The 14,719-nt window shown below is 34.0% G+C and overlaps 2 protein-coding genes across 2 annotated transcripts in view; both read right to left on the bottom strand.

Moving 5' to 3' along the window:
- The window catches only part of LOC111064555 (aminopeptidase N), a 49,322-nt gene extending 34,603 nt beyond the window's left edge, over positions 1 to 14,719 (bottom strand). Inside the window, 1 exon segment of the mRNA XM_039435137.1 lies at positions 14,484 to 14,719. The gene's annotated coding sequence lies outside the window, so the exon portion shown is untranslated.
- On the bottom strand, positions 2,712 to 3,155 carry LOC111064558 (dynein light chain Tctex-type protein 2B-like). The gene has a single exon (XM_022352307.2). The coding sequence runs from the start codon at positions 3,153 to 3,155 to the stop codon at positions 2,712 to 2,714; it is 444 nt and encodes a 147-aa protein (XP_022207999.2).

The raw sequence follows: 14,719 nt of genomic DNA, 5'->3' as shown, positions 1-14,719 counted from the left end.
TCCCGGGAATTTTAAAAGGAAGGGGTTTTGATCAAAAAATGTTGTAATGCTATAAAAATGCCATCTTGACAAAGAAATATTTTAAAAAGAGGAATATTCTTAATGTTAGGATATATTATTTGAAAAAGGTATGTTTGTTAAATTATTTTTACACATTATCGTGTTTTAAAAAAGTAAAAATATAAAAACTATAGTGAGGTCCACTTTATAATGGCAGTGGATAAAGATAGAAGAACAGCGTTGCCTATTCTCTGCCTTAATTAATTATATTTCTACATTGTCAAAAACAGAGTTGGCATCGTTGCGGAGCTAGAAAATGATAGTACTACCTGCTTTGTTGAATGATAGACATGGATAGCAACATCAAAGTTGATCAAATACTGTCATTACAATATATATGGACTACATTACAATAATTATATATTATTACAATATAATGGATAGCAACATCAAAGTTGATCAAATACAGTCATTACAATACATATAACGTGGACCTCACTATAGAAGAAGAGTCATTTTATAATACCAAAAGAGACAATGCCTCGATTGCACATAGAAATAGAGAAAGTCTGCAACTACTGTATTAGAATTAGAAATATTTACTATTATAACAAATTTACATATTTATTCATGTATTACAATATTGCAAACTCAAAGACGTAAATTTTTAGTTATTGTTTTGTAGTATTTTACTTTATGTATCCAATATAATAACTACGTAGAGACCACTCATTATAGGTATTACAACTCGCATCACGAACTTTCTCAATTTATCTTGATCATTACTTCACCAATATCATACAAAATAATATAATGATAATACATTATCTATTCAATTATACAGAATGATCTATATGAGCTGATCTTATTCAGGATAACATTTCGCTATTAACTTTCTCCACTAGAGAAATTTGAAAGCTTTCGACGTAGTAAGGTAGTCTTGAAATTGAAAGCATGATGTGTGTTACAATACAATGACAACACTGATAGCTATAGACTGGTTTTAGGACTGATAAATTACATGATTTATCTTTAAAACTGAAACAGTAAATCTATTTTTAATCAAATCAAGTATTAAAATAATGTTTTATAGTTTCAAGCGTCTGCCAAGTTCCAAAATATAACAGTTCTAGGACCTTGAACTGTGACAACCACCGCGATGCCAAACAGCTGTTTGCCAAGAAAGTGCCGTTCTCCCGTTACGCAACTAGTCACGTGACTTTATTGGTCACTACAGTGGCCAACAAAAGGAACTGTGACAGGAATGGTTGAGTGCCCAATGACCTTGCCTCCGCCCGCGAGGTCTTTGAACGATAACTCTTGGCTACAGATTTTATGAATTGACTCTGTGAATAATAAATAGAGGGCTATGGAAATGGAGAAGCTAGAAGATAGAAGGAGAAGGAAAAGGTTTACAAGTAGAAACAGGATAATTGAATTAGGTCGATTATTAATAAGTGTAATATGAATTGTGGAAATAAGAGAAAGCTGAGAAGAAAGATTCAACTGGAAGAAAAGGAGTAATGAGAGAAGGGAAATAATACAGAGAAGGATGATGATCATGAAGAAATAAAATAAGATACATAGAAAGACAATAATGCAGTAAATCAGTAAAGAATTAAAGGATTGAAGCCAGGAGAGTAAGGTATTGAGCACGAAAAATTTGTCTAAGGAAGAGAAAGAAATAACACAAGATGAGTGGTTGAGAATAGAAAAGAAAACTACAAAAAAATTAATTTCTTACTTTTTCACAAATTTCTATAATAAATAGTTTAGCATTAATTAATGTATCTATCGGTAGAATCTATTAGTAGTGGTATCTAATAACACAATATATGGATTATGGAAGTTATTGCATTAAGCATTTGAGTTGTAAGAAGGCAAATGTAACCAACAGTTACGGCATAAAGCTGAATCTGCACACAAAGTGACAGTAAACATTGAAAATATAATTCACATAACCTTTAATGGTATTATTCATACTAACCCAGCTGGGCTGAGTGGGAATAGTCCAATTGTAACACATGGAAATTATATTTCCACTCTCACTGTTGTGTTCGAATCCAGCTTAATAAAGCTGATAACAGAAGAGAGAGATTGATTGATTTATTTATTGAGAGAATGATATAATTATATGAAATAGTAGTAAATTAATTGAAGTTGCTTTCCATGACGAAACTTTATATAATAACTTTGTTGAAGTTCTGACACTGTGTTACTTGTAAATATTTGAAAAAACACTTACTTTTGTTGGAGTACTGAGGAATCAGGAGTGGAATGCATTCCTCAATACTCCAACAAAAGTAAGTGTTTTTTCAAATATTTACAAGTAACACAGTGTCAGAACTTCAACAAAGTTAGTAAATTAATGTAAAACTAAAATGTATTGTACAAGATTTGACTCAAGTTAAACATTAGTTGAATCATTAGAAAAAATTTATAAAGGAGTAAACACAAAAATCATTTTTTATTGAGGATAAATAGGTACGGTAACAAAATCTTTGAAGAGAATAACAGAGTCAAAAATCTCTCAAGTCTCTTGCTAATAGAAACTATTTTCCCCTCCTATTCTCTTCTTACTGACTATCAATTAACAAAAAATAATCAACTGTTTCACAAAACTTAATCAATTAACTAACAGTTCCAGAAAACTTAAATGAATACACTTTTTAACACTTAGCCTATAAAGGCTGAAGCTTATTATTATTATTCTATTGGGTATAAATGCCAAACACGCTAACACAACAGAAAAAGTTATCAGTCTCCATCGTATCGAAAATCATAGAGTCCGTTTTGGGATCCCAGAGACACCTGACAGCCCCAGTCGTTCCCAACCCGTTCAGGAGCCCACCGACCACCACATGCACCACAATCCGAAATTTGGGGTTCACCACACTTTTCACCTCTTTTCTCACGTGGTTTGCGATTTTCACACAAACAGTTGCTGCGAAGTTCTCACTGTATTCCTCGAAAGTCATTTCGTCTCTGATTGTGGTTTCTATGATTCTTCTCACTTTATCTGTGTTGAAACGTTCTGTCCATCCTGGGTAAAATGCAAAATTGCCTACTGTGAACCCCCGTTTTTCGAAAGGCTTCATATCGGGGGCCACCACATTTTCTTCACTGCTATTATCGTCCGCGTCGTCTTTAAACATTTTTGTTTATCTTTTCAATTTTGTTTACTTTCGTTCTTCCTCTCCTCAATACCGCATTTCCTTTTGATACTTCTAATGAGGCTATTCAAATTTTTCCCCGTTCTCAATCTTTCATCTTTTTCTAATTATATTCCTCTCCTATGATGTATTTTGGATTTTTTAATATTTTTGATTTTGTTTTGTTGGAAGTCTTTTTTTCTCTTCTCAATATTTGTTTCTTATGATAACTGTTATGGTTTTTTAAAAAGTTATTTCTTGTTCTCAGTATTCCTTCTTCCTCTGAATAATTATTCCTCTTTTGTTATATCTTCTATTATAATTTTTCTTTTCATAGCATTTTTCTGTGTTAATCTGAATTTTTCCTCTGAATCCTTTTTTCTTGTATATCTTCAATCTTCTCTATTTTATGTCTTATAATATAATTAATATCCTGTTTCAATCTCACCTTCCCCTTGCAATGTTATAATATGATATCTATTATAATCTTTATCTTTTGAGCTTTTTGTGTTTTACATTTATCGTGCTTTGAAACTGTTTTTGATTATTTTTTGTTGTCATACAGATTGTGAGCAAGTTTCCATGTGAAACTACGATATTTTTGAGATTCATAGTAATCAATACCACATGATTTCGATAATCATATGGTACCCAACACATCAAGTTTACAGTTTCTTTGGCATGACTATTTCATTCACATTATCTTGCTCACTACTGTTCCAATGTTCTTGCTTATTGAGAATACTTTTATTTCTACCGGTAACACATTATCATCTTGATTTCTTCTATTCAACTTCCTCCCACCAAAGCTTCAGAGAAAATTTGCCAATAAGTTTTTATGATATATAGGTCAGAAGCCAGGTTACAAAGAAATCTCTGTTGAATTTAAATATTGATTAAATTTTACGAGAACCAATCAGAGAAGGCTTCTTTGAGGAAAATGCTTCTCGAATTGGTTCTCGTGTCATTTAATCGGGAAAGATAACAGACTTTTGTACAACCGGATGAGAGTGAGAGAATATACTAAAACTAGGGCCAAGCGACATAAAGCGTTTTTTGAGGGGTTTTCAGACGATTTAAGCAGGGCAAGAAGCTCTCCGATTGGCTGATTATCAGCTGATTCCCGAACGCCAACCCAATCAGCCAATCGGAGAGCTTCTTGCCCTGCCGACTCGTCTGGAAATTCCTGAAAAAAGTGAAAAATCTAGGCTTTCAGATGAGCTGTGAAAAACAATGGGTTCAATAATTGGTCACTTATTGATTTCTTGGGCATGTTACTATAAAGGTATCGTGTTCTATCACTACCTTCATAAACAAAGCCATAGTGCATTCGTGTGACGTCAGCACAGGTAGGGGTCCTACACCAATAAAAATTCGTTGATGTCAGCTGATCTATATAAACTAGTGTTTCTATTGGTGTAGGAGCCCTACCTGTGCTGACGTCACACGAATGCACTATGGCTTTGTTTACGGAGGTAGTGGTTCTAACAGAAGTTAGCGCAAATGGAGATGTCAAATTGTATGTCACAAGTGAATTGATAATCAAAAAATATAAAATATTATGATAATCAAATATAACAATAATTATATTATATAATAATTATATTGTATTCGAATTATCAGGTATTTCTGAGGTATAAGGTAATATATATCAGGTATCAGGTAAGTCTCTGATTCCAATCTTTGATGAAAAAGTGAAAGACTAGGCCTATCCTACACTAGCAACTCATGTTTCTTTCACCTTCAAACAGGTTCGATACACGCTTCAATCTCATTAGCCTAATGCTTCCCGAAGAAAAAATAAAAAGCTCCCCCAGACATGAAACGTAAAGAATCCTGATCCATGTAAAAGTCTCGTCTTTTATCGTTCAATGCCACACATAAATCGAACTGATGAGCCTGATTGATAGAGGAGAAAAGGCTAGCCTTTTAAGCTGCTGTCATGCTATAGCGGAATTCACTTAAATCTGTCAGCATTGAATGAATGGGAAGCATTGATGCTATTCATATGGGGCGCTGACAGTTTCAAGTGAATCTCACTATATTGATTGATGATTCAAACTGTCAGCATTGGTTGGATGGGCAGCTTCAATGCTATATCTATATGGAATGATGACAGATCAAAGTGAATTTGAAGGGTGTGGTCGCCGGGGCTTTTTTAGTCCATTTCAGGCAGAGCCACTTAGCCTAACAGCTTGTGAGCTCCGTTACACGAACAATGGATGACTGAGGAGGAAGTGAGGAGTTTAAGGAGATTTGAAGAGGTGTGATGGGGATCAGGAGGAGGAAGAACACGCCCAGCTTTCAGTTATGTAGTTGAGTGCATTGATCTTATTATGGAATCGGTTTTAGATAATCAGGGACCTGTTTTGAGAAATTTTAGGGGCCCATGTTTCAGGAAACCGCTCCGTTACATAGGGCTAGGGAGTACGGTGAGGGATGAGCTCTGTGATAGTTTTTTCTTTTCTTGGATTGTTATACTCCGTAATAACTTGTAGGAAAAGCAGACACTAAAATAAATAGAAATTGATAGTATTAAAGTTTTAGTAGGCCTACGGGGGTCTTTCCTGAGTATTGCAGTATTATAAAATAGTTACAGGTCCCAGTTGAAGTGAAAGCATAGAGTAAAGATATCAGTCTCTTTCCATTCATACTCTTCAGCCTATAGCTTTTCTATTCGTATTCAGATTTCGAGCCGAATCACTTCAATGGGTTATGGATTCACACATACATTATTATCCTGCTCATTCTATGCCTGTTAGACACAGGCATAGAATAAACAATCTTATAGCCAATTCCATGTATCCGTTTTCTCTGACAAGTATCTTATCCTATAGTGAGTTCCACGTTATAATGGCAGTGTTTGATTAGCAATGGTATTGCTATCCTTGTATCATTCAACAAAGCGGATAGCACCATCTCTTTCTCGCTTTGCTATGTTGCCAGATCGTCAACAATGTAGAAATAATAATTGATTAACAAAATATTCCATCTTTATTATGAAAAATTCATTATGAAATTATTAAAAAATATAATTCCATGCTTAGTAAAATATAATTGATTATTTTAAATGAGAAGGCATTGAATGACAAGACAACGTTGTTCTCCTATCTTTCTTCAATGCCATTATAACGTGGACCTCACAAAAAAAAATCCATTTTATCTGTCTAACAGTTTGAAATCACAATATAGTGATCACTTATATTAATATGAACGATGACCTTCTTGATACGTTCATTCGAAGTGAATGGAATTTAATTTATTTTAAATTTTCTGAAATGTGTGTTGTAATGAATCTCCAAACGCTAACGTGTAGAATAAGCTTGAAAGTAGGTTTATATTGTCTTACACTGACCGTGAAACTATTGACAGATAGGCTATTAACCTTTTACAAGCATGCAGCTTAAACTGGCCGATAGTAAATGAAAAAGAATTCTGAGTTTTCTCTTATTCACTCCTATCTCATCTCCTTCCCTCATTCTGGCTCTATTTATTTTCTTCATCTGCCTCTTTTTCCTCTTCATCTATCTCTCATTTCTTATTTCATGTATACACTCTTGTCCTTCTTCCTTTTCTTCTTCGTCTTCCTTGTGTCTCCTGCCTTTATTGCTTCTTCTTTTGCACCTCTTTTCCTTTGATCTATCTCTCCTCTCTCATTCTATTTACATTCTTGCTCTTCTTCCTCTTCCTTATGTCTCCTTCTGCCTATATTGCGTGTACCAAACAATTGAACTGGTCACTTGTTATTGTATTTACCTTGGTTCTTATTTGTTTCACCTTGTGATTTCAGTACTGGACAGAGAACACTGAAATAATCACAATCTGAGAAAGAGGGAATGGAGAAGAGGATAAAGACGGAAAGAAGAAGTGAAGAAGATGAAAAATAATCATGATCAGTTCACTCATTTAACAGTATAGCGTCAGTTCATCTACCTATGAAGTTTCTTCACAAAAAAGAATTAAATCTATATAATATATAAAAGCGAAATGGCACTCACTCACTGACTGACTGACTGCTTCACTCACTCACTCACTCGCAGAACTAAAAATCTACCGGACCAAAAACGTTCAAATTTGGTAGGTATGTTCAGTTGGCCCTTTTAGAGGTGCACTAAGAACGGATTTGGAAAAATTTCCAAAGATACGCCCAAAATCTGCGTTTTTGGCGAGCGAAGCGAGCCCGCTGATCACATTTATGGACGATCCAGTCGGGGGTCCAGGGGGCGGAGCCCCCTTGCTAGACGGATATGGCCAGCGAAGCGAGCCTGACGGCTAGTATATTCATATGTATATGCACTCATAAGCCAACAAAAAAATTTGAGACATTTGGGTTGCCCTGAGAAGGATTAAATAAACATAGAATATAGAATAACCTACTGTTTATTAGGGTGGTTCCTGAATATAATCCTTCTAGTTATCCATAATGAGAGAGGGATGTCTCTTTTCTGTTTAGGGCTACTTGTATAAATAGAAATACAAATCTCAGTACCCTTTTTTGAACTATTTTATCACAACATGTTTCGGCCATTCATGACATTTTCAAGTCATTTTAGGAGAGAGGGATGATCTATTTTGTTCAGACGTAGGCCTACAGTAGGCTATTTCTAAATCTAGTTCTAGAACAGGCCTATTGAGTTTATTCTCCATTTCCACTGAATAAATTTAATACAACAAATCAATTTTTCTAACAAATAATGAAATTTGTAGCCCACACGAAATCCGCATCAGGATTGACCTAATTTTGAATGTATTGACCTAAATACACAGGTATTTGGTCTACTAGAGTTCTTCAATATATAAGGAAAACTTTCCTGGTTACTTTTTCTGTTAACAGTCCTCTTCAACCACTTCCCTGTAGAAAGATTCACATCAAACTGTACCAGCATTCCTTATAAATGCAATCAATTCTCCCCATCCATCCAATGTTATCAGCTTAAAATGAATGTGACAGCTGACAGCTGGTCCCTCAGCCTAGCCTACATTTTCTCCAAGACTATCGCGATGTTTAAACCAAATACGGAAAGTGAGAGTCGTCAAAGCTTCTCAGAATTTGAATTGCAAATCGGCAACTGGTTTGCAAATTTATTTATGACAGGCAGAACTTTGTACCGCTCAACACCTGGAGTCGACTGGTCCAGCTTATCTCAACAGATGGAAGTTCTCATAAAGACAGAATTATTGTTACAAGGATTCGAAATGGCATGAAATGAAATTGTCACAAGAAAAAATGATGGGATCTTGTGACTTGTTCGAAGTATTCGTGTCAACGACCTCAATCTAAGTTCCTATCAATCTTACAAGCTGGAATAACATTTAGAAATTGTGAAAAATTGAAGGATATGGATTAAAAACACTTCAAGAACATGTATGTAGAATGACATATTATGTATAATGTAACATATATGTATTTCATTTATGTTGTTTGTATTGATGCACGTATATGTAGAATGAATAAATAATGGTACATGAATATTGAATTAATAAACTAGACCCACGCTATTGGATGAATATAGCATAGAATGAGTTGCATATATTCATGCAAGTGACCTCGATATGTTCGTTTTAATATTGCAGGGATTATTAATTAAATGGAATTGGATTGGAGTCTAATAAAAGTTATACCTTTTTAAGCTAGACCTTTCAACTACAGTATCATTTAACAATAGTGAACATATGTCTCTAAATCGATGCGTTTTCTTCCCTTGTGTTGCTATTGATGAAATCATCGTATTTTGAGAGAATTCATTCGGATACAGAGATATTATGATTGCTAATTCTACAGCTTCTCAGTTAATTGCCGCAATTGTGGACGCAAAAGGTAAAACTATCGAACAAAAACCGAAAACCGTATTTATAAGAAAATTATACAACAGCACTTTTGTAACTAATTCTTCAACTACAAGTAAGTGTAAATGAATCACTTTCAAATTCATGCAAATCCTAGTTTAAACTGAATTATTATGTCTAAAACTAATTACTGTTCAAAGTAGAATTTGCATGAGAACTCAACATTTCCACATTTTAATGTACATGAGTATTATTATAACGACACATCTTTCAAAAATATTTTAAATCATCAGTGAAGAAAACCCTGAGGACCCAGCAATGTCAAAACATTTTACTGCTATTAATTTCACAGATGAAAATATTGTCTTCATGGCAATTAAGCCAAGAAAATGTACCATCTACGAGGTCTCATGCTAGGCTATCCACTCAAGGTAAGATTCTGTCTCTCTGACTTTCGCTAAGTCATAAACATAAATTATTCTTGTGTTCAGACTTTGTCAACGGGACTTAGTTATACTAATAATTGTAATTTATCATAATTTGCATGCTTGAAAGCAACGAAACAGCCTTGCTACGGTCCGATGAACAGACATTGACCTAATGGACAGTCTCTGTACCATGACAGAATTCTAGCAACTTAATTGGCAAAGATAGTAATCGTATCGATTTACTACATCTACAAATTGAACTACTGATAAATAGTATCATAAAATAGCTCATGTTCCACCATGTATCCCTGATCCGAAGGCCTGTCTTTAATGATTTGAAGATTTTACAAGTACTTCAACTACTGTTAACTGCTCAATAATTGTCAATTTTAATGTTTTCAAGTAGTATTCTACACCTAAATATCAGCTTAAGCATCCTATAACTGGGAAATTATTACTTGAGAAAATGATCAATTAATATTTTGCAGGCATCAAGCTGTCACCATTCCAACTGATGATCCGAGATCACGTCACTTATCTAACATCCTGAGCGAATGGATGAAATATGATGCTAACTGCTTGGACATTCACTTCCCAAATCAATTCACATTTTTAGTCAATTTTCTTGCAGTCTCTTCTTTATTAACTGTTCATTTTTATACTGTACTTCATGTTTTTTATATTTACCGTAATGTAAATAATATTACTATTTATACTACTAGTAGTAAATATAGCCTACTATCCAATATTACCATTTATACAAAATTTTCCTCATCCTAAATGACTTTCTCTTGGTGAACTTCATGTCCAATTTCTACGCTCAATTGTTTTTTCCTTTCTTTAAATTTTCTTCCTAGTGGCCCTTCAAGAGTGGACTATATAGGAAATCACCACAAAGTTTGAATAATGTCTTCAAACATCTTATATTTGATTTCAAATTTCTTTATATCTCACTTTCTATCTCTCCTGTTAGAATAGAAAACCCAACAAAGTTTTAAATTCAATACCGTTCAAAATCTCGCTTTACATTCACTTGCATTCAATGTCAATAATTTATTATTGAAGAGTCTAATAGGACAGAACATGTGCAGTTTACAATTCCGTTTGTTCGAAATTGAGAGTTCAAAACCATTGACCAGAGTTTTGCCTTGGCCTTCAAATATCAAGCAGTGATCGTTTCACTCGTTCATCTATTTAAATAGCCAGACTACCAACTTGGTTAGGTCGACGATCTTTCAACATACTGTACGCATTCCTTGATTGAAACAAAATGCAACTCAGGGCTAAGAATGATTCATTACTGTACAATTTGTTTTTTTGAAAGGGAATTATCGTAAGAGATTTTTGTTGTAATTACATCTATAATAAGGTTGACTATAGTGAGGTCCACGTTATAATGGCAGTGTTTTATTAGCAATGGTATTGCTATCCTTGTCTATAATCATTTAACAAAGCGGATAGCGCTATCTCTTTCTCGCTTTGCTCTGTTGCCAGATCGTCTTTTAACAATATGGAATTGATAATAACTTAACAAGATATTTCATCTTAATTATGAAAATATTCAAAAATATAATTTCTTGCTTAATAAAATATAATTATTGATTATTTTAAACGAGAATGAACAGTTAACATCACATCAATAAACCTGCATCAGCTACCGTCTATAGAAGGCATTGACAAGACAGAGGATCGGTAACGTTGTTCTCCTATCTTTCTCCACTACCATTATAATGTGGACCTCACTATAGTATTATTATGAGAGATATATTTGTGAATGGATAATGGACATAAAATGAACTCTTTTGTGGAATCAGCTAGCTGGCTGACTTCAGGCGTTCCTCATCCAATTTTCCGCATTCACTTTCGTTTAATGATCTTAATTACTCTTCAACTCACGCTACTTCATTCAGAAACGGTTATTAGCTATCACGTCTTTATTTTCAATTCAGGTAAAATCGATAATCTATGAGAAATCCGTCAAAATAAAATAATTCTAAGGTAAATGCTACTTATTTTCAAAATTTTCCATTAAATGCATATCGTCCGGTAAAAGAAGAGTGATAACTTATTTATTCATTTCAGGAACTTACTTATTTGACTTATCTACTCCAGTATCTGTGAAGTATGAGTCTCTTTCAAGCTCTTGAAAAACTTCCTCAAAGTTATTCGTCACAGTTTTTGTGGCTCAATGTTTTCTCAAACAGACTGATGATTGATTCATTCCAAATTTGAGCTCATTATTACAATATTCAATATTATCTAAGCATCATCTTGAATATTAACGCTTTTCCACTTTATGTTTTATAATTTGCTTTATTATATCCTGAATTTGCTGCAAAATATCAGCGATTACCATCTGCCAAATTGTTAAATTCTTCTCGAGCGTCTTCCAATCCATTGCTGTCAATTTCGAACCTTTTATGCGTAACTTTTTGTCTTCATCTTCCATTGCTTTGATGCCTTTGCCATCTACATTGTGAAATCTATTTGAATTATTTTCTCTTTCCTTGCCCTATTACAATAGGTAAGGAAAGTATTGCTTTCCGAAAAAAATTAAAGTACCCCAATTTCTAAATTTCTATACGTTTCAAGGTCCCCTGAGTCCAAAAAAGTGGTTTTTGGGTATTGGTCTGTATGTGTGTGTGTGTGTATGAGTGTATGTGCGTCTGTGTACACGATATCTCATCTCCCAATTAACGGAATGACTTGAAATTTGGAACTTAAGGTCCTTACCCTATAAGGATCCGACACGAACAATTTCGAACAAATCCAATTCAAGATGGCGGCTAAAATGGCGAAAATGTTGTCAAAAACAGGGTTTTTCCCGATTTTCTCGAAAACGGCTCCAACGATTTTGATCAAATTTATACCTAAAATAGTCATTGATAAGCTCTATCAACTGCCACAAGTCCCATATCTGTAAAAATTTCAGGAGCTCCGCCCCATCAATGCAAAATGTGATTTTGGATTCCCAATTATCAGGCTTCAGATACAATTCAAACAAAAAAAATTTCGAGTGGAAAAGATTGAGCATAAAAATATCTACAATTAATGTTCAGTGACATTTCCACCTAAAATTGAAAATAAGCTCGAAATTCGAGAAAATGTGATTATTCAATAATGCAAACTGTTGGAAATTCTATTAAATCATTCACTATGAAGAGATAGCAGACTTCGTGTGTCTCCAGCGTTATTGTCCTGTCACCAGGTGGCAGATATTTGAATAGTAGACTTGAGATGCGCGTGTACACCAGCGTCAGGTGTTTAATTTTCATTACGGCAAGGAAAGTTGTGTGAGTGCGCCACACCAGATTTTTCTAATAGCTCCATTTCTAACCAATATTATAAAATATCAATATTGATATGTTCTTCCTATGATAATTTAGAAATTATCACGAAAAATTATTCTCGAAATAAAAGGATCATATAATTTCTTCACTATGATTATCATGTAATCAAGTACGATAACTTATTATGGGTTACCGATTAGGAATATTTTACTAGTTTGAATATCCAGGAATGTTCAATAATTGATTGAGGGTTAATGATGCAATGTTTGTTTTGTTTTCAATGTTTATGTTTTGTACAAAAATTAGTTATTAAAAATGGCCTTCTTGAGGGGGCTCGCTTGCTATATACAACAAGGAAGCCATCTTCTGCGACTCTATATTTGCACCATCTCTTACAATATTAGTTTAGCCTCGTTGCCAATTTAAATGCAAATCTGACCGCGAGAGAGGGACGGAGAAAGAGAGAACGAGACATTGAGAAAGGGGGAGAGAGCAAGAAGAGCGAAAGAGAGAGAGAGTGAGTTTGTGTGAGAGAGACTTTCTAAGGCAGAGATAGCGTGGAAGAAAGATTGATATTTTATCGATAATAATTTCGACAAGAGAGATAGAGAGAGAATCTATAGTTTGAAAGAGATGGAATGTGTGAGAGTGAGTGAGAGACAGTAGAAATGGTGGAGAACAGAGAGAGAGTGTGTGTGTGTGTGAGAGTGAAATAGTTAGAGAAGAGAGACAGGAGTAGTCCAAACTTAATTTGCTCGCTGACAAAATAATTTTTCCGTCACTTTTCCCAACGAAAGAAAATTATTATGGTTTCGCTGGGAGTTTTCTTCACCAGAAACCTTGATTTCGAAGGCTACTCAGATTTTCAATTTCCCACCCTGTGAATCTTTTCTTGACTCTGGGTAGAAACTTCTCAAGCCTTTTTGATAGATGATTATTCTGGGCGATTATTGTGAGAATATACACTTTCAGATTCCATATAAACTTTAGAATTCAAGAGAAATATTCTTGATATTTGATTGATTGTTCCATGTGCGAAGATTTTTATCAAATTGATAAACGGTACTTGATCAAAACGGAATTCCCAGGATAAAAATATCAATGTTGGTACGGTAGCAAAAAATTGACACAATTATTTTCACAATGCGTATAAAATTTGAAATCAATTCATTAGTTGCATTGAAAATAATATTTAATCATTGATTGACATGCATTCTATTTCTGTTGAGGAAAATATTACTATGAAGCGTTCTCTCATTGAAAAGTTACTGTTTATGGATCGTTAAATAAAAAAAATATTTGATGGTAAATAAATTTATACGTTGCATTTATCATTAGGCCTGAAAAATCAACAGTTTTCGAAATATAATTGCTTCATTGGCAATGAAGAAGTAAATGATAAAAAAAATTATTTATAGCTATGAATGGAGACTGGACGAAGATGAATTTGAAGACAATTATTACTATTTAAACAGGTGAAACATGTTACTGAATAATCACAAAAATAGTCTGTTTAAGTGATTTTAATGTAATTGGGAAGTTGTTGGGAACATTTATACTATTCCCACTCAAAAACTATTCCTCTCCCGAATTTAGATAACGGTAATAAATTTATTCTTCTGCTTCTTCAATGATATCCTTTTTGATAACAATGTTTGTCTTATCCTATCTATTTAGTCTATGAAATTATGCCTTCATGCATCTTAAGTTTCTATTCTTGAAGAATCTTCAACTCCTTTGCAGACAAGTTAATAAACTTCATATATCATCAGCTATATTAAAATTCTCAATATCATTATAAGATTTCAAATAAAATAATTACTTACGGTTTAATGATCCAGTTTTCCAATTCCTCAATTATTCCCGAAAACCAGTTGACGGTCAACGAATAATAGACACGTTAATAAACGCGTTGACGGTTAGGTCAAACACGTTGTGGACCTATATACACGTCAAACGTGACGCGTTCCGTCGTCAAACGCGATTTGACGATCCTTCAGTCCAGCTCCAAAGTGCGTCCGCCACAAACGTTAAGCGCCAACTGAACTCTTGTAGCGACTGA

This window comes from Nilaparvata lugens, chromosome 8 (genome assembly GCF_014356525.2).
Source record: "Nilaparvata lugens isolate BPH chromosome 8, ASM1435652v1, whole genome shotgun sequence".
NCBI lineage: Eukaryota > Metazoa > Arthropoda > Insecta > Hemiptera > Delphacidae > Nilaparvata > Nilaparvata lugens.
The sequence above is the reverse complement of the archived record's forward strand: the minus strand, read 5'-3'. Positions and strand labels throughout refer to the sequence as shown.